Here is a 24,812-nt window from a genome sequence, read left to right as displayed (position 1 = left end):
TCTCTCTTCCAACAACAACATTCCCTCGAAAAAGCCTCGGCACCGCCGGGCACTTCAGCTAGTTAAGTATAAATAAGTTTTAAAAAATAATTTAAACAATAATTTTTTTTTTTGAAAAAAATAAATTTTTAATAAAAAGGGTCTAAAACTAAACTTACCTTATTATCCACGTTATATTGCATCTGCCATGCTTCTGCCCAATCACCCAACCTGTCCAAATCATCCTGAAGTTTCTCGGCATCCTCCTCACAGCACACATGCCCACCCAGCTTTGTGTCGTCTGCAAACTTGGAGATATTACATCTAGTTCCCTCGTCTAGATCATTAATATATATTGTGAATAGCTGGGGTCTTAGGACCGATCCCTGCGGTACCCCATTAGTCACTGCCTGCCACTCAGCAAAAGACCCATTTATTCCAAACACTACCCGTTTATTCCAACTCTTTGCTTTCTGTCTGCCAACCAGTTCTCAATCCAAGTCAATACCTTGCCTCCAATCCCATGTGCCTTAACTTTACACGCTAATCTCTTATGCGGGACCTTATCGAAAGCCTTCTGAAAGTCCAAATTCACCACATCCACTGGTTCTCCCTTATCTATTTTACCAGTTACATCCTCAAAAAATCACAGAATCACAGAATCACAGAAACCACCCAGTGCAGATAGAGGCCATTTCGGCCCATCGAGCCTGCACCGACACATATCCCACCCGATCCCTGTAACCCCTACACCAACACATATCCCACCCTATCCCCGTAACCCCACGTATTTAATCCCCCTAACACTAAGGGTCAATTTATCATAGCCAATCAACCTAACCCACACATCTTTGGACTGTGGGAGGAAACCGGAGCACCCGGCCCTTCGAGCCTGCTCCGCCATTCAATGAGATCATGGCTGATCATCCAAATTCAGTACCCTGTCCCTGCCTTCTCCCCATATCCCTTGATCCCTTTAGCCTCAAGAAATATATCCAACTCTTTCTTGAATATATTTAATGAACTGGCCTCCAACGCCCTCTGTGGCAGAGAATTCCACAGGTTCACCACTCTCTGGGTGAAGAAATTCCTCCTCATTTCAGTCCTAAATGGCTTACCTCTTATCCTTAGACTATGACCCCTGGTTCTGGACTCCCCGGCCATCAGAAACATCCTTCCTGCATCTAGTCTGTCCAGACCTGACAAAATTTTATAGGTTTCGATGAGATCCCCTCTCAATCTTCTAAACTCCAGTGAGTATAAGGCCAATCGACACAATCTCTCCTCATACGTCATTCCTGCCATCCCAGGTATCAGCCTGGTGAATCTTCGCTGCACTCCCTCCATGGCAAGAACGTCCTTCCTCAGGTAAGGTGACCAAAACTGCACACAATACTCAAGGTGCGGTCTCACCAGGGCCCTGTACAACTGTAGCAAGACATCCTTGTTCCTGTACTCGGACCCTCTTGCTACGAAGGCCAACATACCATTTGCCTTCTTAACCGCCTACTGCACCTGCATGCTTACCTTCAGCGACTGGTGCACAATAACACCCAGGTCTCTTTGCACTTCCCCTTCTCCCAATCTATTGCCATTCAAATAATAATCTGCCTTCCTGTTTTTGCCACCAAAGTGGATAACCTCACATTTATCCACATTACAGTGCATTTGCGATGTTTCTGCCCAATCACCCAATCTGTCCAAATCGTACTGGAGTTTCACGACATCCTCCTCACAGCTTACCCTCCCACCCAGCTTTGTGTCAACTGCAAATTTGGAGATATTACATCCAATTCCCTCGTCCAGATCATTAATATATATTGTGAACAGCTGGGGTCCTAGGACCGATCCTTGCGGTACCCCACTAGTCACTGCCTGCCACTCGGAAAACGACCCGTTTATTCCAACTCTTTGCTTTCTGTCCGCCAACCAGTTCTCTATCCAAGTCAATACCTTGCCCCCAATCCCATGTGCCTTAATTTTGCATGCTAATCTCTTATGTGGGACCTTATCGAAAGCCTTCTGAAAGTCCAAATACACCACATCCACTGGTTCTCCCTTATCTATTTTACCAGTTACACCCTCAAAAAATTCCAGTAGATCAGTCAAGCATGACTTTGTTGACTTTGTCCGATCCTGTCACTGCTTTCCAAGTGCTCTGCTAGTACATCTTTTATAATAGACTCTAGCATTTTCCCCACTACTGATGTCAGGCTTACCGGTCTATAATTCCCCGCTTTTTCTCTGCCACCTTTTTTGAATAGTGGGGTAACATTAGCTACCCTCCAATCCATGGGTACTGTTCCAGAGTCTATCGAATTTTGGAAGATGACCAGCAATGCATCTACTATCTCTAGGGCCACTTCCTTAAGTACCCTGGGATGTAGACCATCAGGCCCTGGGGATTCATCGGCCTTCAGTCCCATCAATTTTCCTAACACCATTTCCCTACAAATACTGATTTCTTTCAGTTCCTCCCTTTCATCAGACCCTATGTTCCCCGGCATCTCTGGGAGGTTATTTGTGTCCTCCTTTGTGAAGACAGAACCAAAGTATGTATTTAGTTGGTCTGCCATTTCCTTGTTTCCCATTAGAAATTCCCCTGATTCTGACTGTAAGGGACCTACGCTTGACTTCACCAATCTTTTTCTCTTCACATATGTATAAAAGCTTTTACAGTCAGTTTTTATGTTCCCTACAAGCTTACGCTCATATTCTATTTTCCCTTTCTTAATTAATCCCTTTGTCCTCCTTTGTTGACTCCTAAACTGCTCCCAATCCTCAGGATTATTGCTTTTTCTAGCCAATTTATATGTCCTCTCCTTGGATCTTATTCTATCCCTAATTTCCCTTGTTAGCCACGGTTGAGTCACCTTTTTTGTTTTATTTTTATGCCAAACTGGGATGAACAAATTCTGTAGCTCATCCATTGGGTCTTTGAATGTTTGCCATTGCCCATCCACCGTCAACCCTTTGAGTGCCATTCCCCAATCAATCCTACCCAACTCGCTCCTCAGACCATTGTAGTTTCCTTTATTTAAATTGAGGACCCTGGTCTCCGAGTCAACTACTTCATTCTCCATCTTAATGAAGAATTCGATCATATTATGATCGCTCCGACCCAAGGGGCCTCGTACAACAAGATTGCTAATTAATCCTTTCTCATTACATAATACCCAGTCTAAGATGGCCTGATCTCTGGTTGGTTCCTCGACATATTGGTCCAGGAAACCATCCCGTAAACACTCCAGGAATTCCTCCTCCACAGTATTGTTACTAATTTGGTTGGCCCAATCTATATGTAGATTAAAGTCACCCATGATGACTGCTGTGCCCTTATTGCACGCTTCTTTAATTTCCCTTTTAATGCCATCCCCAACCTCCGCCTTACTGTTTGGAGGTCTATATACCACTCCCACTAATGTTTTTTTCCCCTTAGTATTTCTCAATTCTACCCATACAGATTCCACATCATCAGAGCTAATATCCTTCATTACAATTGTATTAATCCCTTCTTTAATCAGTAATGCTACCCCACCTCCCTTTCCTTTTTGCCTCTCTTTCCTGAATATTGAATACCCCTGGATGTTGAGTTCCCAGTCTTGGCCATCCTTGAGCCACGTTTCCATAATCCCAACCAAATCATATTTGTTTACCTCTATTTGCGCAGCCAATTCATCCACCTTATTACAAATGCTCCTCGCATTAAGACACAAAGCCTTCAGGCTTGTTTTTTTAACGCTCTTAGACCTATTAGAATTATTGTTTACTGTGGCCACGTTTGATTTAAACCCCTTTCCCTTGAACCATCTACCCTCAGCTCTAACAAGTGTGAGGAGTTTATGGATTTCTTTGTCAGAGAAATTAGAGACCAGTCTGACATCCAATCTTGGATAAGCTGCAGTTTCCTCCAGTTAAACACTGGAAAGACCAAAGCCCTTTTGTCCCTGTTACAAACTCTGCCACAAACTCAGTTGCCTAGGTGACACCCTCTGGAATTTTTACTCCAAACCCTTCTGTCTCACCATCGCCCTCATCTGTTAAGACAGTCCTCAAAATCCACTCTTTCACCAAGCTTTTAGTCACCTCTCCTAATATCTCCTTCTTTGACTTGGTGTCCATTTATTTTCTTATACTTCTGTGAAGTACCTTGGGCAATTCTCTACATTAAGATGCTATGTAAATGAAAGTTGTTGTATTTTTCACAGCCTTGATTAACATAGAAGCATAGAAATTTACGGCACAGAAGGAGGCCATTTGGCCCATTGTGTCTGTGCCGGCCAAAAAAGATCTATCTAGCCTCATCCCACTTTCCAGCTCTTGGCCCATAGCCTTGTAGGTTACAGCACTTCAAGTGCATATCCAAGCACTTTTTAAATGTAATGAGGGTTTCTGCCTCTACCACCCTCACAGGCAGTGAGTTCCAGACCCCCACTACCCTCTGGGTGAAAAAGTTTCTCCTCAACTTCCCTTAATCCTTCTACCAATTACTTTAAATCTATGCCCCCTAGTTATTGACCACTCTGCTAAGGGAAATAGGTCAATCCTATCCACTGTATCTAGGCTACTCATAATTTTATACACCTCAATTAAGTCTCCCCTCAGCCTCCTCTGTTCCAAAGAAAACAACCCCAGCTTATCCAATCTTTCTTCATAGCTAAAATTCTCCAGTCCTGACAACATCCTCGTAAATTTCCTCTGTAAATCTCTCTCTAGTGCAATCACATCTTTTCTGTAATGTGGTGACCAGAACTGTACATAGTACCCTAGCTGTGGCTTAACTAGTGTTTTATACAGTTCAAGCATAACCTCCTTGCTCTTATATTCTATGCCTCGGCTAATAAAGGAAAGTATCCTGTATGCCTTCTCAACCACCTTATCTACCTGTCCTGCTACCATCAGGGATTTGTAGACATGCACTGCAAGGTCCCTCTGTTCCTTTACATTTCTCAATATCCAACCATTTATTGTGCATTCCCTTGCTTGTTAGCCCTCCCCAAATGCATTACCTCACACTTCTCCAGATTGAATTCCATTTGCCACGTTTCAGCCCACCTGACCAGTTCATACGGACATATGAATTACGAGCAGGAGTAGGCCACTCGGCCATTCGAGCCTGCTCCGCCATTCAATAAGATCATGGCTGATCTGATTACTCCACATTCCCGCCTACCCCCGATAACTTTTCACCCCCTTGCTTACCAAGAATCTATCTACCTCTGCCTTAAAAATATTCAAAGACTCCGCTTCCACCGCCCTCTGAGGAAGAGAGTTCCAAAGACTCACGACCCTCTGTGAGAAAACATTTCTCCTCATCTCTGTCTTAAATAGGCGACCCCTTATTTTTAAACAGTAACCCCTACTTCTAGATTCTCCCACAAGAGGAAACATCCTCTCCACATCCACCCTGTCCAGACCCCTCAGGGTTTCAATCAAGTCACCTCTTACTCTTCTAAACTCCAGCGGATACAAGCCTAGCCTGTCCAACCTTTCCTCTTAAGACAACCCGCCCATTCCAGGTATTAGTCTGGTAAACCTTCTCTGAACTGCCTCCAACGCATTTACATCCTTCCTTAAATAAGGAGACCAATACTGTACACAGTACTCCAGATGTGGTCTCACCAATGCCCTGTACAACTGAAGCATAACCTCCCTACTTTTGTATTCAAGTCCCCTCGCAATAAACAATAACATTCTATTAGCTTTCCTAATTACTTGCTGTACCTGCATAGTAACCTTTTGTGATTCATGCACTAGGACACCCAGATCCCTCTGCATCTCAGAGCTCTGCAATCTCTCACCATTTACATAATATGCTTATTTTTTATTCTTCCTGCCAAAATGGACAACTTCACATTTTCCCACATTATACTCCATCTGCCAGATCCTTGTCCACTCACTTAACTTATCTATATCCTTTTGTAGCCTCCTTGTGTCCTCTTCACAATTTACTTTCCTACCTATCTTTGTGTCATCAGCAAATTTAGCAACCATACCTTTGGTCCCTTCATCCAAGTTATTTATATAAATTGTAAAAAGTTGAGGCCCCAGCACTGATCCCTGTGGCACACCACTCGTTACATCTTGCCAATCAGAAAATGAACCATTTATGCCTAATCTCTGTTTCCTGTTAGCTAGCCAATCTTCTATCCATGCCAATATGTTACCCCCTACACCATGAGCTTTTATTTTCCGCAATAACCTTTGATGTGGCACCTTATCAAATGCCCTCTGGAAATCTAAGTACAGTACATCCACCGGTTCCCCTTTATCCACAGCACATGTTACTTCCTCAAAAAACTCCAATAAATTGGATAAACATGATTTCCCTTGCACAAAACCATGTTGACTCTGCCTGATTATTTTGAACTTTTCTAAATAATAAAGGATAAGGGGTAGGCCTTCTAGGACAGAAATGAGGAGGAATTTCTTCACCCAGAGAGTGGTGAACCTGTGGAATTCTCTACCACAGAAGGCAGTAGAGGCCAATTCATCTATATATATAAAGCGGCTCTTCTGTCTGTCCCGATGTCTGTCTGTCTGTCCGTGTTCTATACGTTTGAAAGTTACAGAGCGTACCGACGCGCACGTCGCCTCAAAAGAAAGCTTGCCATTCCGGACCGGTCATAGGCATATTTTCGTTTCGGCCGGACAAAAACCGCGCCCGCGGTATCCGAAAAACGTTCAGCGTTCCGCTCATTAGCATCTCATTAGCGACCGTGTGATGTCGAGGTCGACCAATCGGACGGCGGGTTCCTGGCGCGTGCCATCCTACAGTTGAGTGTCGAGTGACTCGACGATTGACCAATCCTACGCTTCGGTGACCTGACCGGTCGACCAATCGGTGCGTGTGTGGGCGGGCCTTATCCTTCTGAACCGAGGTGAGTGGCCGCCATCTTGATTTTTCACGATTTTTTCCCCCACACTTTCTGTGTGTTAAGGAACTAAGGTAAATATTTGAATTATGTGTTAGGGAATTAATTAACAATTTATTTCAGTTTTACATTGTGTTTAGCAAATGCGCACGCGGTGGGCGGGGCAGTTGGCTCCTCGTTCGAGACCAGGCCTGCGTCCGACCCGAGGGGCCACTTAGTTAACCGGCAGCCGAGCCCTGCCTCCTATTCACATCTACCGTCCTTCTTGCATGGGCCTACCGAGTGACTCCTACTCCCTCCTCCTCTTTTGCTGCTCTCTATTTATTTAATCTCCTCTTACTCAGCGAAAGATGAGTTTAAAAAAAAAAGAAGAGGCCGCCAGTTGCGCGGCCGCCTTGACAACGGCACGCATTCGCACGGCCCCCGTTACCCCGGCAACGGGGCACGCCGGCGGTCATGAAACCACGCATGCGCACGGCCCGCCACCCCGTGACGCCAGCACGCATCAGTTTAAAAAAAATGAAGAGGCCGCCAGTTGCGCAGCCGCCTTGATGCCGGCACGCATGCGCACGGCCCCCGTGACGCCAGCACACAGCCTCGGGAGATCGCGGGGGGGGGGCGAGCCTCGGGAAATCGCGGGGGGGGAGAGCCTCGGGAAATCGCGGGGGGGGGAGAGCCTCGGGAAATCGCGGGGGGGGGAGAGCCTCGGGAAATCGCGGGGGGGGGGAGAGCCTCGGGAAATCGCGGGGGGGGGGAGAGCCTCGGGAAATCGCGGTGGGGGGGAGAGCCTCGGGAAATCGCGGGGGGGGGGAGAGCTTCTCTGTCCCCCCCCCAAGTCTCTCTCTGTTCCCCCCCGTCTCTGTTCCCCCCTCCCCCCAGTCTCTCTCTGTTCCCCCCCCAGTCTCTCTCTCTTCCCCCCCAGTCTCTCTCTGTTCCCCCCCGTCTCTCTCTGTTCCCCCCTCCCCCCAGTCTCTCTCTGTTCCCCCCCGTCTCTCTCTGTTCCCCCCTCCCCCCAGTCTCTCTCTGTTCCCCCCCCAGTCTCTCTCTCTTCCCCCCCAGTCTCTCTCTGTTCCCCCCGTCTCTCTCTGTTCCCCCCTCCCCCCAGTCTCTCTCTGTTCCCCCCCCAGTCTCTCTCTGTTCCCCCCCCCCAGTCTCTCTCTGCCGCCCCCCCCACCCCCCCAGTCGCTCTCTCTCTCTCTTCCAACAACAACATGCCCTCGAAAAAGCCTCGGCAACGCCGGGCTCACCCCAGCTAGTTAAATATATTCAAGAAGGAGTTGGATATATTACTTAAGGCTAAAGGGATCAAGGGGTATGGGGAGAAAGCAGGTACTGGGTACTGAACTTGGATGATCAACCATGATTGCATTGAATGGCGGATCAGGCTCGAGGGGCCGAATGGCCTACTCCTGCTCCTATCTTCTATGTTTCTATGTTTCTAAATGCCCTGCCTCATTGATATCTTCCTGCAGTATACAGCTTTCTTCCTCACTATCCAACCCACGGCCAATTTTTGTATCATCTGCAAACTTCTTAATCATGCCACCTACGTTGAAGTCTAAATCATTGATATATACCACAAAAATCAAGGAACATAGTACTGAGCCCTGCGGAACCCCACTGGAAACAGCCTTCCAGTCAGAAAAACACCCGCCGACCATTACCCTTTGCTCCCTGCCACTGAGCCAATTTTGGACCCAACTTGCCACTTTCCTTTGGATCCCATGGGCTTTTACTTTTCTGACCTGTCTGCCATGTGGGATCTTGTCAAAAGCCTTGATAAAATCCATGTAGACTACATCAAACGTGCTACCCTCATCGACCCTCCTTGTTACCTCCTCAAAAAATTCAAATTAGTCAGACACAACCTGCCCTTAACAAATTTGCACTGACTGTCCTTGATTAATCTGTGCCTTTCTAAATGATGATTTATACTGTCCTTCAGAATTTTTTCCAATAATTTCCCCACCACCAAGGTTAGGCTAACTGGCCTGTAATTACTTGGTCAATCCCTTGCTCCCTTTTTAAACAACGATACAATGTTAGCAATTCTCCAGTCCTCCGGCACCACACCTGTAGCCAGAGAGGATTAGAAAATAAAGGTCAGAGCCTCCACTATTTCTTCCCTTGCTTCTCTTAACAGCCTGGGATACATTCCATCTGGGCCTGGCGCTATATCTACTTTCAAGAATGCTAAACCCCTTAATAATTCCTCCCTCATTATATTTATCTCATCTAATATTTCACTCTCCTCCTCCTTAACTACAATGTCTGCATTGCCCTCTCTTTTGTGAAGACAGATGCAAAGTATTAATTAACAACCATACCCACACACACGTTACCCTTTTGGTCTCTAATAGGCCCTACTCTTTATGTATTTATAAAATATCTTTGGATTTTCCTTGCCAATATTCTTTCATGTCCTCTCTTTGCTTTCCTAATTTCCCTTTAAATTTCACCCCTGCACTTTCTATACTCCTCCAGGCTCTATTTAGCTGTCCATATTTGACATAATCTTCCCTTTTCTGCCTTATCCTACCTTGTATACCTCTTGACATCCAGGGGGCTCTAGATTTGAGAGTCCCACCCTTTTTCTTTGTGGGAACATATTTGCTTTGTACCCTCACTATCTCTTCCTCAAATGCCTCCCACTGCTTTGACACTGATTTACCTTCAAGTAGCTGTTTCCTGTCCACTTTGGCTGAATCCCATCTCAGCTTAGTAAAATTGGCCTTTCCCCAATTGAGAAGTTTTACTCATGGTCTATCTTTGTCCTTTTCCATAACTACACTAAATCTAACTGAATTATGATCAGTACCACCAAAATGGTCTCCCACCGATACCCCTTCCACCTGCCCAGCTTCATTCCCTACAACATGCTAAATCCTGAGCACTTATCGATGCATCAGTTCAAAACGCACAATCAGGAAGGTGTATTCTTGCAGTATATATGAGGAAGGGGGGAGATGGGGGCTTGCTGAGATTTTTCTCTCCTGATCATGGTAGAATGCAACATGCGGCAAAATTTTACCAGCGTCCAGTAAATGGGTAATATCCTGATAAAACTTTATCGTAGATAAAGAGGTTCCTGTGCAATTGGAAACCACAGGAAAAAAATAGTACAAAATCTTACGACTGAAAAAACTGGGATCACTAAACAGAAAACAATAATTCAAAAAAATTTTAGGAACCGTCTAGTGATGAGGAGGAGTGTATCAGGTTTGATGGCATAATGAATCCATTCCACTGATAATACATACACTTTGAACTGTGGTCCCTCACACGCAAGATGCCCTTTTGCAAACAACCTCAACAAACGCCTGTATGTGCCAGGTATGGTTTTAGTTTTGGTGGACTAGTGTTCTTCTTACTGCAGAATAGTGACTTCTGGCTGCTGTTCTAATTGGTATCTACTGACTGAGTTAATTCTGTCATCAGATTTGAGATTATAAAGTACCAATATTGTATCTATGCAATTAGTACTGCAAGATAAAATTCTAATAGACCAAGTAAGGATATTTTTAAATCCATGTCTAGTTTTGAATAATCTGTATTTTCCCCACTTCTAAATTCATGCAAAATTCTGTACACCCCGACTTATGCAGTGAATTATTTTTCCACGACAATATAGCCCGTTAAACCTGAATTTATAGTCAAAGTGTACAGAATGTCTTTAACTATACACATTCATATTATTTCCCAGTAATTTAAGATTTAAAAAAAATCTCTCATGGCATTGCAGTGATGCAGCAAGATGCTGCTTGCAAGCTTGTTTGAATTGGTAGGATGCAGGATCACCGCTGCACGCCTCTCAGACAGCAAGTTCCTGATTTCTTGTCCATGATATGACACAGGCTGCCAAGCAGTCATGCAGGGACACAAGAAAAATAGCTGACCAAGTCAGAAGCTGATCATGGAGCAGTTTCAGCAGAGGATTGGAAGTAGAATTTCTCACCCTGGGAATTGTATGTGTTGCTTAAGACTTAAGAAGTGGAATAAAAATACAATGAGTAATTGGACTAGGAAACTTGGATCTGATTCCCAGTCTTGGCTGACATTGACATTTGGGCTCCCATCAGGCAATTTAGATTAACTTAGTGTTATATCTAATGCCTCAGTCAAACTGAGATGCTTACCTTAAAACTGCACTTTATGTTCAGTTCCGGGTGTTGGCAAGGTACAGAGGATGGTAGTAGAAACTGTGGAATTATCAGCGGTCATTCACTTATCCTGTCAGACTGAATACGAGAGACATAGCTGTGATAAAAGCTGAGTTTTTTTACCTTTAGCAAAAGGTATATATATATATCAGAAAGACAGGACAAATGTATTTTAAAAATTGACTACAGCTACCTGTACTGAAAAAATAATTCCATTGTCCCTGTGTTGGGAAAATTGCCAAAGTAGAAAATGGTCCATACATGTTCAAAATTTCCACAAGAGGCAGCCATCATAATATCCATTGTTGTTAGTGCCCCTGCCTGTACTCAGAAACTGATTAGGTCAAAATTTGGTAGTTCGGCAATTTTTCTTGAAAATGCTAATGTATGTCAGTCTACAGACTAGGAACATGCTTGAGAGAGAGAAATGGTTCAATGTTAAGACCGGTGAAATGAAAGGCTTGTTTTTGCTTGAAGCTTCTCAATTTTAGTTCTGTCTAATTGACAGCTGAGCTCCATGCAGTAGACAGGAATTTTGCACCACCCAAATACAACCATTGTATCAGGAAGTCAACAAGAGCTTGTTTCATCCAAAAGCTTTGCAGATTATCAGACCATGCAACAAATATGTGCCAAAAGGAACATGTTAAGCCCTAGTGAAATTATTCTCTTTGTTGTTTTCTTAGTGTTTGTACCATCACTATCCTGTGGCCTAGAAATTCGGTGGGGTTAGCGCCCAATTAGAGGCGTTAGAGGGCCTTGCGCCGGAATTATAGCCGCGATCGAAATTGCGTTGGGCCCTACCATCGGCGTTAGCCAGTAGCGCTGCGCCGGCACCGATGACGTCATCGGTGTGCGCAGCGTCCCGGTTGCCGTGGTAACGCGGCCGGACGCCCAAATTCAGTTGCGGCCGCCTCGCCCGTGGCAGCCGCAACCAACGATTGTTCAACGGGATGTTGCAGCACGTAGCGCCGGCGCATTAAGGTGGAGCGGCGGCCGGCCGCTTTCCCGGCGGCCGCCTGCCCGCACCTCCCTCCCCGGACTCCTCCACCACCCCCCCGTGGCACTGATGTGCGTGGCCCGCGAGCCCGGCACTTCTCCGAGGTGCCGGGCTCATTTGTCGGGCGAATCGACCGGTCAGCGGTCGGCTGCAGGCAGCTCCTCCTTAACAGAAGGAGGAGGCCTGCAGTACCCCAGCCTGCCGCACCGCATCGGGTGCCGCAGCGGGGGATTAGCGCCGCAAACCTGCATTCAGCGCCCATAGCGAGGCGCTGAAACCCTCCATTAGCGCCCGCAGCCGTCTGGGCGCGGGGCAGCTGAATTTTTGGCGGGCGCAGCGGCAATTATCGCTGGCGCAAAATTTCGGGCGCAAAAGCCCTGGCGGTGGCAAACCTAATTTCTAGGCCTGTGTCTTTCTGCTTCTATGTCATTCTCTCACTTGTAAATAAATCTGACTATTAGGTTTAGCCTCCATGTAGGTCCGACAGTGGTATTTACCACTTCTTGGAGCAGAGAGGAGATCTTGGAGGGCACCTCATATGTTCTCTTGAGGAATATGCTGTAGCTAAGGAGTAATTGTCAGTCTCACGGCATGCTATGCCATTCGCAGCACACATAAGAGTACAGGTTTCTATTTATAAGAAACTCAGCCAGCTTATAGAAACTGCATTTCTGCCATGAATAGAGGGCAAAGTGATGGAAGAAAGCCTGAACCATAACAGTAGTCATTCAGTGATCTATTCCCAGATCTTGAAGCAATGAAAACGTTTCACTGGTGTGGACTGTATCTGCTTGATGAAATAAGCTATTCAGAAACTTCAATCTAAAGTAGATGGACAATATCCTGGTTCACTCTTTTGTCTTTTCAAACTACCACCTCATCTCCAACCTCCTTTTCCTCTCCAATGTCCTGGAATATGTTGTTGCCTCCCAAATCTGTGCCATTTTTCCTGCAACGCCATGTTTGAATCTCTCCAATTTGGTTTCTGCCCCTAACACAACGCTGAAACAGTCCTAATCAAAGTCACAAATGGCATCCTCTGTGACTGTGACTTTGGTGCACACTCCATCCTCTTCCTTCTCCACCTCTCTGCAGTCATTGACATGGTCGACCACACCATCATTCTCTATCTGCTCATCTGCTACTGTTACCCTTGCAACAACGTGCTAAACCTTGCCCCTCTCCTCTTTTCTTATGTCAATCAGATAAATCGGGCCTTGGTGTCACACAGACTGAAGGTGAGAATCCTCCCAATGATGTGCCATTACCGTTTCTGGCCAGCACAGAAATTGGCATCCCGGGTGGCACTGATAGTCAGTTATAGGCGTCTGAACAGGGTGGTTCACCGAGCACAAGTGAGTAGGTGCAGGTGAAAAAGACAGTTCAGGAAACAGTTCGTTGGAGGGCAAGCTTGTGTCCTAGCCCTGCTTAAGAGGACAGAGATACAGACTTAAGGGGCTCCAACCTATGCTCTAACAATTACTCAATGCATTGGACCAGGGACCTTTGGCAGCATATTGACATATCATGTGGAGTGCACTACCAGCTTGTGTGGATTTCAGAGCATGGCATCGATAGGCTGAGCATCGTTACCTCAATAGCTGCTGCGGCTGTGTCCATCCTGCAGGAGACTATGGTACCAATAAAAGGATGTGTCAGGAATATTCATACTGGGGTCATGCAGGCTCTGGATTTCACCATCTCCTCCGTCTTGGAAAAGCTCCATTCAATTCACCCCCGCCCCCCCCACCCCATGTAAATCTGAATGAAACAATGAGGCTGAATTTTCACTTTACTACCAAACTGTTTTTTGGCAGTGAGGTGAAAATTTCAAAAAATGTCTTAGCACCCAATACAATTTTGGAGGGGGCCTTGAAATAAATGGCCACACTCATGCCTGCTCCACTCAATGGAACTGAAAGTAAAGCAGCCTAACCAGCAGTCCTTAAAGGGTCTAGTGGAGACAGTTCCAAAAAAAGAAACAAATTTTGACTTTATGCAATAATGTAAAATGGGTGTTAGCGAATCGGCAGTTCATTTTACATCTCTCCCGAGTTTCACTTCCATCGATTCCACACCACATTCCCAGGGCAATTAGGGATGGACAATAAACGTCGGCCTTACCAGCATCATTATTCATTCTCAGCTCACATCCTGAGAATGAATAAAAAAAGAAATGTTGTCAGAACTCAAAGCCGTCACTGTAACCAGTACACCTAGCCACTTATTAATGTTGCATGAAGTCAATCGGATTGGCTGGACGCTGGCATCTAAGATGGTGGGTATCTTGGGTGGAGGATGAGTAGAATGTCCACTCAGCACTTTTAGCTGAAGCCACTTGCAAACAATTCTGCCTTGTCTTTTAATTAATGCATTGTTTGCTGTTAACGACAAATCTTCAAAGAATCTATTTTTAGATCAACGATAGAATACCATGATAACACAGGACCCCTCTTGTGGGCTGCGATTTTGCCGGTGCTCAGAGGGCTGGTTCAGAGGCGGATCCGCTGTCAAAATCAAAATGATTGACAGTGGGTTGGGAGCCCGCTCCGAATCCGCCTCCATGTAAGTTCCCAAAGTGTCGAGTCTGCAATTTCAGAACAGACTCGCACCAAGCGGCGGGGGAGGCATTTAAGATAGTTAAATGCTTGTTAACTACTATTTTGCCAGCCTATTTCTATTTTACCACTTTTTTAACGGGGTTCACCTCGTTCAGAGATCACGTCAGGTAAGTAGGTCGGGTTCTCTATGGGCTGGATTTTCTGAATGGGAAGCTTTTGGAGGTGGGACTCCCACTTGTCGGGTTTCAGTCCCGCCTCCATCAGCTTCTGGCCAACCAGCGGGATTTTCCCCTGATTGACCTTGTTAAGCCCACCCGGCAGGCTTAGCAGGCCAATTATGGGGAAGTCAGTGACAGGGCACGTCAATGTATGACGTGCCATCTGTCAAGAACTTTTGAAAGAAGAAATGTCATCGCTTGACAGCTCTGTGCAGCTGTCAAACACTGACATTCTGTGTAGTTTGATGAGCCCTTGTGTTCAGGACTCATCAAACCTTTCTACTTTGCAGAAATCAGCTGGCTGTTGGATCGGAGGATGCAACAGCCAGTCTGTGATCTCTGCAATGGAGATGTCGGGGACTCTGGCTCCACAGCGGCTGAAGGCTGTAGGTAGAAACAAAGGTAGGCTAACATTTTCTAACACTTTACACTCACCTCACATACTTACCACTCTACACTTGCACCCATCACTCACCTCTACATTGCACTTTCAGACCCGTCCAACCCCCACAGACCTCCTATTCATCTCCTACACCCCCAGGTCGGGAAGTCCGCACTTCAGGACGAAAAATGGGGATAATCCTATTTTCTGCCTGTTAACTACCTGTTAACAGGCAGTTTATAGGCTTTAATCCCTTCCCGCCTCCAAGGAGACAGGACCCGGGGCAGGACAGCTTCCCGTCTCCTGGCAAGAGGGCATGGAGGCGGGTTGGGGGTGGGTTTGCCACCCTCCCCCAAATTCTGCAACTTTCCTGGCAGTTCCGCCTCCATACCCGCCTCCTCGGGGCTGAGAAAATCCAGCCCTATGCCTCCCCATTGCTGTGAATAGGTGACAGCTGCAAAAGTGATATGAAAGCTAGCATTTCACATCTGTTCACTTTCCAATGTCAGAAGCTTGAGCCTTCAGGACTTGGAAGACATTTTTGAGCTGTATGCAATTTGGAAGTAAACTCTCTATCACTGTCACCTCCTTGGAGCAAGCTCTCTCACCATTGACAGATCGCTTCTGTCATCTCAACTTGAACTGCATCTATTCCAGCAACATCGGTGCCCTTGAAAAAAATCTCACATTGGTCCTCTGAATCCCTCCACGATTAGCCCCAACGCCAACATCACCAGGCACACCAACAACAATACCAATCTTCCCCGCAATCACCTGATGCTGCACAGGACACAGGGCATCAGCACCCGACAACATTGCTGCTTTACTTCACTTGACGCTGTACACCCTGGCTGCCACATGATGCGCCAGGTTGACACCACCCCACACCAGCACCATAAAGCATCCCTACAATGTCGAAGCCATTCCTTTCACACTCATCACCATTGGGTGGTGGTGAGGCGGGGGGGGGGGGTGGGGAGTTATGTCTCAACATTCACTGGAACTCACTAAGACACTTCCAAAGGTGAGCACAGATCTGTCCAATAAGGTAAAGTGTTGAAAATCAAGATTTCAATGTTTGACAACACATTAACAGAAACTTTACATGAACATTGCATAAAACACCCAAGTGCCTACCCTTGTGTGTAGTTAGTTGGTATGATTGCACTAGGATGAGAGTGAGTGTGAGGGGTGGCTAGTGAGATGGGGAAGTGATAATGTAGATAGAGAGGGATGAGTGAAGGTAGAAGGTAAGTTGGTGTAAGTAAGGATGTGCAGGAGTAGGGTAGGGAAGGCAGAGTGATGGGGATGTGATGAGTGGCACAGCAGGATGAGGTTGAGTGTGGCTTGGCAGTAACATTTCGTGATCTACTCAGATCATTGGAAGGCTTGCACCACTGCAGCCTGGTCCTCCTGACGACATCTTGCTTATGCCCTCCTGTGCAATGTGCAACCAGGCTGTGTTAATCTCCTGGGGAGGTCTCTTCTGCCCATGGGAAGGGAAGAGAAGCATATGGAGGGAGTCATGAGAGAGCCTGGGTGCAGCCATGCACCTTTGTGCAGTGCTTGTCAGTGTTTGGAGCACCTCAATGCTGTAGAACACTGACAGCAGAACTGTCAAGATCAATTTGGACATGGCCACTTTAAGGAAACCTGCTGATGACGTGTCATCAAATGATGTCATCAGACCTGCTTCCTATTAATTGGCTGGGAACGTCACAGGGCAGGCTTAACAAGCCCAATCAACGAAAAATCGCTTGGAGAGTGCGGGCTGGAGCAGGCAGCGGGCTGGGACCGCGACACCGACCCCAGCCGCCCCGGCCCTGCCTCGGGTGGTGAAATCGCGGCCGTGGTTTTTAGTTTTCTATTTCACCTAGCTTTTTAAAGAAGAATGGAATAGAAACTCTGAACGGCCATTAGATAAAAAATACCACCAAAGACTAATTCCTAGAAGGTACTGAGAAAGATGAAAGTTTGTGGACTCAAAAGCAAAATACTGCAGATGCTGGAAATCTAAAATAAAAACAGAAAATGCAAGACTTTCTTTCTTTTGATTATATCTGGCTATTATCTGGCATACAGACATTACCAAATAAAATTTTAAGAAGTAATAATTTAGATCTGTTTCCTCTGGAACATTAATTTCCTTTTCAGATCTTAATATGTTGCAGACTATCATTATTTAGGTGTTTTTTAAATAAGTTTTTGCTGCCTACCCTGTTTCTTTGAGGCCCATAATAGGGAACACATTTTGAATCACTGCCAGTAAAATTCCACATGTATTACAGCATCATTAGTTAAACCAGAAAGTGTAGAATGGGTTTTAGCTTTCAAATGTGCAGAAATGTCAGAAAGAATCAAATACACCGAACAAAGTCAGCTGATTCTTTTCATACAGCTTGCATTTAACTACATTCTTTTCAATCTACTAAGTGTTCCAGTTTAGAATGAGAATGATTCCAAATAGTTTGTGTTCTGACTGTACACGTAATAAATACGGCTAGTAACTGGATACTTTAAAGGGGCATTGTTATCTCATTAGGGACATGAAGAAGGAGAACAATTATGGTAACAGCTTGTAGTTGTCTTATCTCTGCTTCTCGCAGAAACATAACTTAACAACCCTGTGCAGTGTTATCAGGAATGCTGTTTCTGAAGAGTTTACATGACGATAGCACATCTGAAATTCTTCAGTGACAGCACTATTTCAGAAGAGGCTGAGGCTGGCACCATCTTGAATGTCACAAAGTGATAGTTTGGTTAAATACAGTAACACCAGACTCCATTGTTAAGAAGCCAGAAGTTCTATAGTTCAGCATATGTTTTAAAACTATTAATCCAAATGTGTAAGTCTGTTATGATCTTTTCAATTAGATTTTATTCAGGTTTTATTCATCTACATTCTTAAGCAACAAATATAAGTCCCAATTTTAACTGGGGACGTAAGTGCAGCATGCAGGGGTTGAAGTGAGCGACGGGCTCGCGTGGCCGTGCCAACGTGAAGCACAGGCCATTTTATTCTTGGGCCTCATTTATATTTTGGAACACTGACTCCTGCCCGAACCATGAAGCAATAATGTAGAGGTCGACAGGCGGGAGCTAGATTTTGGGCTGCCACTGGGGACCGAAGAGAATGGTTGCAGGCACTAAGGTAAGTCATGGGGGTGGGAGGGTCGGATGGCAATCACAGTCAGGGGAGGAGGGGAAAACCCAGGCAGGGGAGGTCCAAGGCTTCTTTTTGAAGCCCAGAGAAGCACTCTTGCTCCTCCTGACCCATAAAGAAAGCAATTTTTTTTAAATGTAAACGACCTTGATGGGCCTCTTCTGACCCTGGGACCATCCACCGCCAGTTTTCCTGGGCGGGTTCAACACTCATCGAGCGCTGCATGGCCTGGAGTTAAATTCGCGTCCGGGTTCAAATTACATCATTGGATCCTGACTTTTGAATATTTACAAGGCCCTCACCTGCATACGGAGAGGTCCTCACACACCTCCCGAAACCTGAGAGTAAAAATATCAGCCAGCGGGAGCCTGACTTGAACGGGGAGTAATCGGCCCCTATTTCAACCCCCCGCGGCCCTGTTCCTGTAAGGCAAAGGGGGTCAAAATCGTGGCTATAGTCATTAAAATTATGCTATGTGAATATTAGCATACAAATTCTAAGTATGCTTCTATCAAATTGTTTTGTCTGCAATTTTAATGGAAGTGTTAACCTGTATATTTACAAAATAATTTTGTATATATGCATTAAACGTTCAAAAGCTAATATTCACACAGCACAATTTCAAGGTTAGAATTTCTTGAGAAAGGGGATGGATGTAAAACCAGCCAGAGTTCCACTATAACTGGTTCTTGGAAGCCACTTGACAGCAATGTGGGCTGGGTTACCCCTCCCACTTTGCTTCAATCTGGGGGTGGACTTCAACTCTATTTGTTGCCATCTGAAATGACACACCGCCTGGATAAACACCATCCACTCACTCATCTGCTTAACCCTGTCAGATTTCATTATATTCATCATTTGGCCATAATGCTTGGTGTCAGCAACAAATTTAATATCACCAGAAATACCCTCCAAGTATCATTTGTGCATAAATACCAGGGCATCCAGTGCTGACCTCTGCAGGACTCCACTGTTACTTTTGAGCACATACATGTAATCCCAGAGGTGAAGACAGGAAATATTGCCAGTAAAATGAAGAAAATCCCTCATGTCATCCCTTGGAACAGATTTTTTACTGTTCCAAGAACTCTGTTGCATTCTGCCTGAGTTTAGAGACTGCAGGAGGTTAATGTCCTCAGTATCAACATTTGAAAGACTGTACTACACCACAGATTTATTTTTGAAAATAACTATATGAAGTAAATGAAAGTCCAAATTGCAGTCTTTATTAGTTTCCTGTAAATCCATTTGGCAGTCAGTCCATTTGTGTTTACCTGATCTTGCTCCTTTCCATTTTATGCAGATCAAGTACAGAAATGTCATATGATTTTATAACTGTGAACAGAACTGCATACCTCCATGCTGAGAATACTTTCTTAAAGCTTCCGCCTATGCTCTAGACTTGAAAATTATTAACGTGGAGAATTTAGGTCTGAGTTGCTAAAGCAACAGAACACCACCTGCTTGAGAATATGAATTTCTGGCTTCCCTATGTCCGTTGAGAATATTTTCTGAAATTGTAAAATTGTGTTACTCCTAACTGGTCTGAAATGCCACAATGGTTTATAAATATCTATCCTAAGAAACAGGAATGAAGAATTGAATCCCTCATAGATTCAATTCAAGTGGAGGTTTCTTACTGGATTAAGCATCTCAGATCACAATGGGCTGGATTTTGCTGTGCAAATAATGGTGAGGCTACAGTGCTCAGTGTCATTTATGTGCAAATCAGACAACAAGCACACATGTGCAGTTGTAAGGAATCTATGACTTTAGACAAATGATTCCTCGCACAGTTCAGGCGCGAGTGTGTTGTTGAACATTGTTTTTTTACATAGACGCCAACAGCGTAATAACTATTATGGTTATATAGTAAGAACATATACAACCTGGTTTCCCCGCAGGCCCAAGGTGATCAGGTTTAGCCTTTGTAGGCTGTAGACGTCCGACAGTCGCCCAAGAGCTGCTTTAGCTCGAAGTGACCTGAGCCCTCCTTTTGGCTGTCTCATTCCACACATTTCAGCAAGCTAATTTAGTCACCCTGATTTGGCAACTTCTTCTCTCAACATGTTCTGACCCTGTAATTATTTTATCCAACTGTCCTGTTTATTGGCAGTAAGGGTTGAATGTGCTTAGTCAACATGATTGTGGCAACACCATCTTTATCTTAGCTCGTCAGACAGTTACTGTTCTCCTGAACTTAGTTAGCTCAGCTCCCATTCTTATGCAAGCACAGGCGGAGCAGCGCCTGATGGGATACTTGACTATATGCATCTTGAACCATACTCCGACAGCAATTAATCACAAAAATCCAGAAGTTGGTGTCCGAGATGCACCGCTCCTTCGTAAGCTATGCGAAAATGACATCTCGCCGTCTGGCTCCCTATTCAAATGTATCGAACGGCGTGAAGTTCCTGTACTGACATCGTAGATATGGACTAAGCTCACCATAGAAAGTTCAGGCTTGTCCATTCCATTCTAAGTACCTTTTTAACTGTGTGGTCAGTCTTAATTACTGCCAAACAACCTCTCTGGCACTGAAAATTAACTTTTACAAGTGTGGCATCTCATTCCTTCAGCTTTTAATTCTTATTGGAAATTTTTAAAACAATTATATACTTTTATTGTAACTTTTTCTTTCGCTTTTATCTTTCTCTCTTAATCCAATCTTTACCTCTCTTTATTTCACTTTCTGTACCTGATTTGACATTGAATTAACTATTCTAACTTACATTTCCTGGTTCAGACTCTGCGCTGCTTATTAATCAATCTGATTGGTTAAGGAGATACACAGTTGCCTCCCCTGCTCACACAGATCCCAGATGCCCTGTAGAGGGCACTGTGTGGTTTGGATGTTTGGCTGACAGGAAAATGCCGTGCAAAACCCCATAGTGCCGATCATTCAACGCTCACAGCAAATCTGGCCCTTAGTGTAAATAAATTGAAGTTATTGTATTACACAATGAAACTAATTGATAGATTATTTTTGTTTTGTTTTGTAGATACCAGATACACACAGGACTTCAGCACTCTATTATAAGGGCTGGGCAGCCTAACTGTATACCCCTTGCTAATGTAACACTACCTCAAAAACTTCAAGAAGCTGGCTATTCAACGCACATGATTGGAAAGTGGCATCTAGGATTTTATAAAAAGGAGTGTCTGCCTACACGAAAAGGATTTGATACATTTTTTGGGTCACTTACAGGCAGTGGTGATTATTACACCCATGAAATCTGCGATGGACCTAAGACTTGTGGCTATGACTTACATAAGGACGAAAATGTGGCTTGGGAGTACAGGGCACACTCTTATTCCACTTTCCTGTATACTCAAAAAGCAGTGGAAATTTTAGCATCTCACAATCCTAAGGAGCCAATCTTTCTGTACATTGCTTTCCAAGCTGTTCACACACCTCTGCAGGTACCCGAAAAGTACCTGGGCCGGTACATGTCAATTGACAATATAGGCCGGCGGAGATATGCTGCTATGGTAACGTGTTTGGATGAAGCAGTAAATAACATTACAAAGGCATTAAAAAAATACGGTTACTATAACAATAGCGTAATAATCTACTCCTCAGATAATGGAGGGCAACCATTGGCTGGGGGGAGCAACTGGCCGCTTCGTGGACGGAAAGGAACTTACTGGGAGGGAGGAATTCGTGGTATTGGCTTTGTGCACAGTCCTCTAATACAAAACAAAGGGAGTGTGAGTCGGGGATTGATGCACATCACAGACTGGTACCCTACTCTAGTGACACTGGCAGAGGGAGAACTTGAGGAGAATTTGGATCTTGATGGATATGATATATGGGAGACAATCAGTGAAGGTAAACCTTCTCCACGGACTGATATACTGCATAACATTGATCCCCTTTACACACGTGTTAAAAGCAGATCACCTCATGATGGATTTGGAATTTGGGACACAGCAATCCAAGCAGCAATCCGAGTTCGAGATTGGAAATTACTGACAGGGAATCCAGGTTTCAGTGACTGGATCCCACCTCAAACATTCCCAAATTTTGGCGGGAAGTGGTGGAATCTTGAAAGAATATTATGGGCTAAAGGAAAATCAGTATGGCTCTTTAACATAACAGCTGATCCGTATGAAAGGGTTGATCTTTCTCAACAGTACCCTGAAGTTGTCAAGAAGTTACTTTTGAGACTTGCTCAGTATAACAAAACTGCTGTTCCTGTCAAGTACCCACCTAAAGACCCGAGGAGCAACCCCAACCTCAATGGTGGTGCTTGGGTACCATGGGATAATGGCGATGAAGAGGAAAATAACCTAATTAATAACAATGCAGGAGACAGAGCCTGTAACATCTGTAACACAAAACTGCGTTTCAAAAAGCCTGTTTGGGGTTAGTGTTCACTTTAGAAATTTAAGTTATAAAAAAGGACAAAGTTTAGCAAGTGCTATGATGGCACTTTACACTTTAAAATGGTGCTAATGTTAGTAATTTGTGATGTATAAACAACAAATTGATGTACAATCTGAGAGGGTACTTTTGCTTCTCTGTACCCCTCACAGGACCAACAGTAAAAGATTAATGAGGGCTGCTCAGAAGGGCAGGGCCTCCCTCTGCACTTAGCGCACCAAATATAACGAGATACAGGGTGAAAAAGCTTGTTAAAGCAGCAGTTGCAAATATGTGTTTATTTTTAAAGAATGAATAGATTCGTATCAATGGAAATCCAAGATGTCCCTTTCTTCTCAGGTGTACTTAAAAATATATTTTTTCTTAGCATTTGGGTCAAATTTAGGAACAGACATTCCTAATGATAATAAGATTTTTAGTAGCATTTCTACACCAAATAAAAATATTAGTGTGTTCAGTAGATAAATGAAACAAAGCAAATGAATTATCTCTGGTTCTGAAAATTTCAAGGGGGATGATTTAAACTCCCGGCAGGAAGCCGGCTGGAGTGGATGGCAATCCCGTGGGGGAGTGGGAGGCACTGCAGATTTTAACTGCCGGGCCTCATTTGAATGCCACAGTTAACTGCTTGGCTGTTTCTGGTGGAAAGCGATAGCTGGCCAATGGGGAAGGACAAAAAAAAAATCACCCACCTGCATCAGCCGAAGGTTGCTGGCAGCAATGTTACATTGGCAAGTATTGAGAGGGTCTCCCAGCTAGGGAGGGAAGGAGCCCAGGGCATCAGAAGCCCAGACTTTCCTTGCAGCCCTGCTCCTCTAGGCCTTACTAAGGAAAGTTTTTATTTAAAGCTTACCTCAGCGGGCCTCGCTGATGTCCCGACAGGATCACTTGGAGGGGCAGCCCGTTCAGGAGCAAGTTAAAATTCCATCGAAGAGCCATGTACTTCATGGGACCACAATATGCATTTATTAATGAGGCTCTCGCCGGAGTTCAGTGGCTGCCAAAACTGTGAAGTTAAAATCACAGATCAGTGTGAACAGAGCCGGAAATGGAGTAACTCCATTTTAGCTGCTCCCCACTTTGTTCCTGCCGATCAGGAAAAGTTCAAATCTCCCCTATAATTCCTCCATACCCATTATTCACCAATGGAAATGGAAGCTGCAAAACTTCATTGTATTAAAGGAATGTTTGACCCTGCAAGGTTACGTATGAGATAAAGTCTTGTCTGAAAATCAATTTTTTTGTGTGTCAGCATTCAGATTATTCCCTTTCCTGCTTTGTTTGAAATCAATCTGCCAGTGCTTTTTGAACTGACAATCAATTTTCAATCATTGAAGCTGCAGAACTGTATAGAGTTTGGAAGCACTTTAAAGAATGAGGAATACATCTTGTATATTGATATTGCTTGGGAGCAGCATTTCAAATCATAGAATTGATTTTAAAAGCCCATCTTGGTGCCATGTCCACATGCAACAACACCGCAATCCCTTTTTGTTTTCCCCTTAGAGATACAGATATCACACATGCATACAAATATCATTCTGTACAATTGTAATTCCAAAATAATAATCATAATCCAGAGTGTCTGAATGAAATCATTGTGCTACATACGAAAAATAGGAAACATACAAACAATGACAGACAGGTAAAGACCCTCTGGTCTATTGAGCCTGTCCCACACAATTGTGATACCTTGTGTACCACAATATATACACTCCACCCCACCCGAAACCATGTGATCTCCTGGGAGAGGCAAAAAAATAGATTAAAAACCCCAGGCCAATTTGGGGGAAAAAAATCTGGGAAATTCCTCTCCGACCCATCTAGGCGATCGAAACTAGTCCAGGAGATCATTCTGGCTCTGAATTCCCTGCAGTACCTCCCTCCTGTAAGAGGTGATCTCCGCCCCAGCCAGAAACAGGTCCAGCTCTCGCTTGAAGGAATTCAGCGAATCAGCATCCACCGCACGAGACAGCAGCCTATTCCAACGGTCCACTATTCTCTGGGAAAAGAACCAGCTCCTGACATCTAACCTAGATCTGGCCTTATACAACTTAAATTTATGACCCCTGGTCCGCCCTAACCTA

At 44.7% G+C, this 24,812-nt stretch overlaps 1 protein-coding gene across 1 annotated transcript in view; it reads left to right on the top strand.

Moving 5' to 3' along the window:
• arsj (arylsulfatase family, member J) overlaps nucleotides 1-24,029 on the top strand; it is a 35,570-nt gene extending 11,541 nt beyond the window's left edge. The window contains exon 2 of the mRNA XM_085962614.1: nucleotides 21,341-24,029. Coding sequence (XP_085818740.1) covers nucleotides 21,341-22,712 — 1,372 coding nt within the window. The 3' untranslated portion in view covers nucleotides 22,713-24,029. The remainder of the gene's footprint in view (nucleotides 1-21,340) is intronic.
• The last annotated feature ends 783 nt before the right edge of the window (nucleotides 24,030-24,812 follow it).

Source organism: Somniosus microcephalus, chromosome 2 (assembly GCF_052327205.1).
Source record: "Somniosus microcephalus isolate GS21.2 chromosome 2, FLI_Smic_1.0, whole genome shotgun sequence".
In the NCBI taxonomy this organism is placed as follows: domain Eukaryota; kingdom Metazoa; phylum Chordata; class Chondrichthyes; order Squaliformes; family Somniosidae; genus Somniosus; species Somniosus microcephalus.
This window is presented reverse-complemented; position numbering and strand designations above follow the sequence as displayed.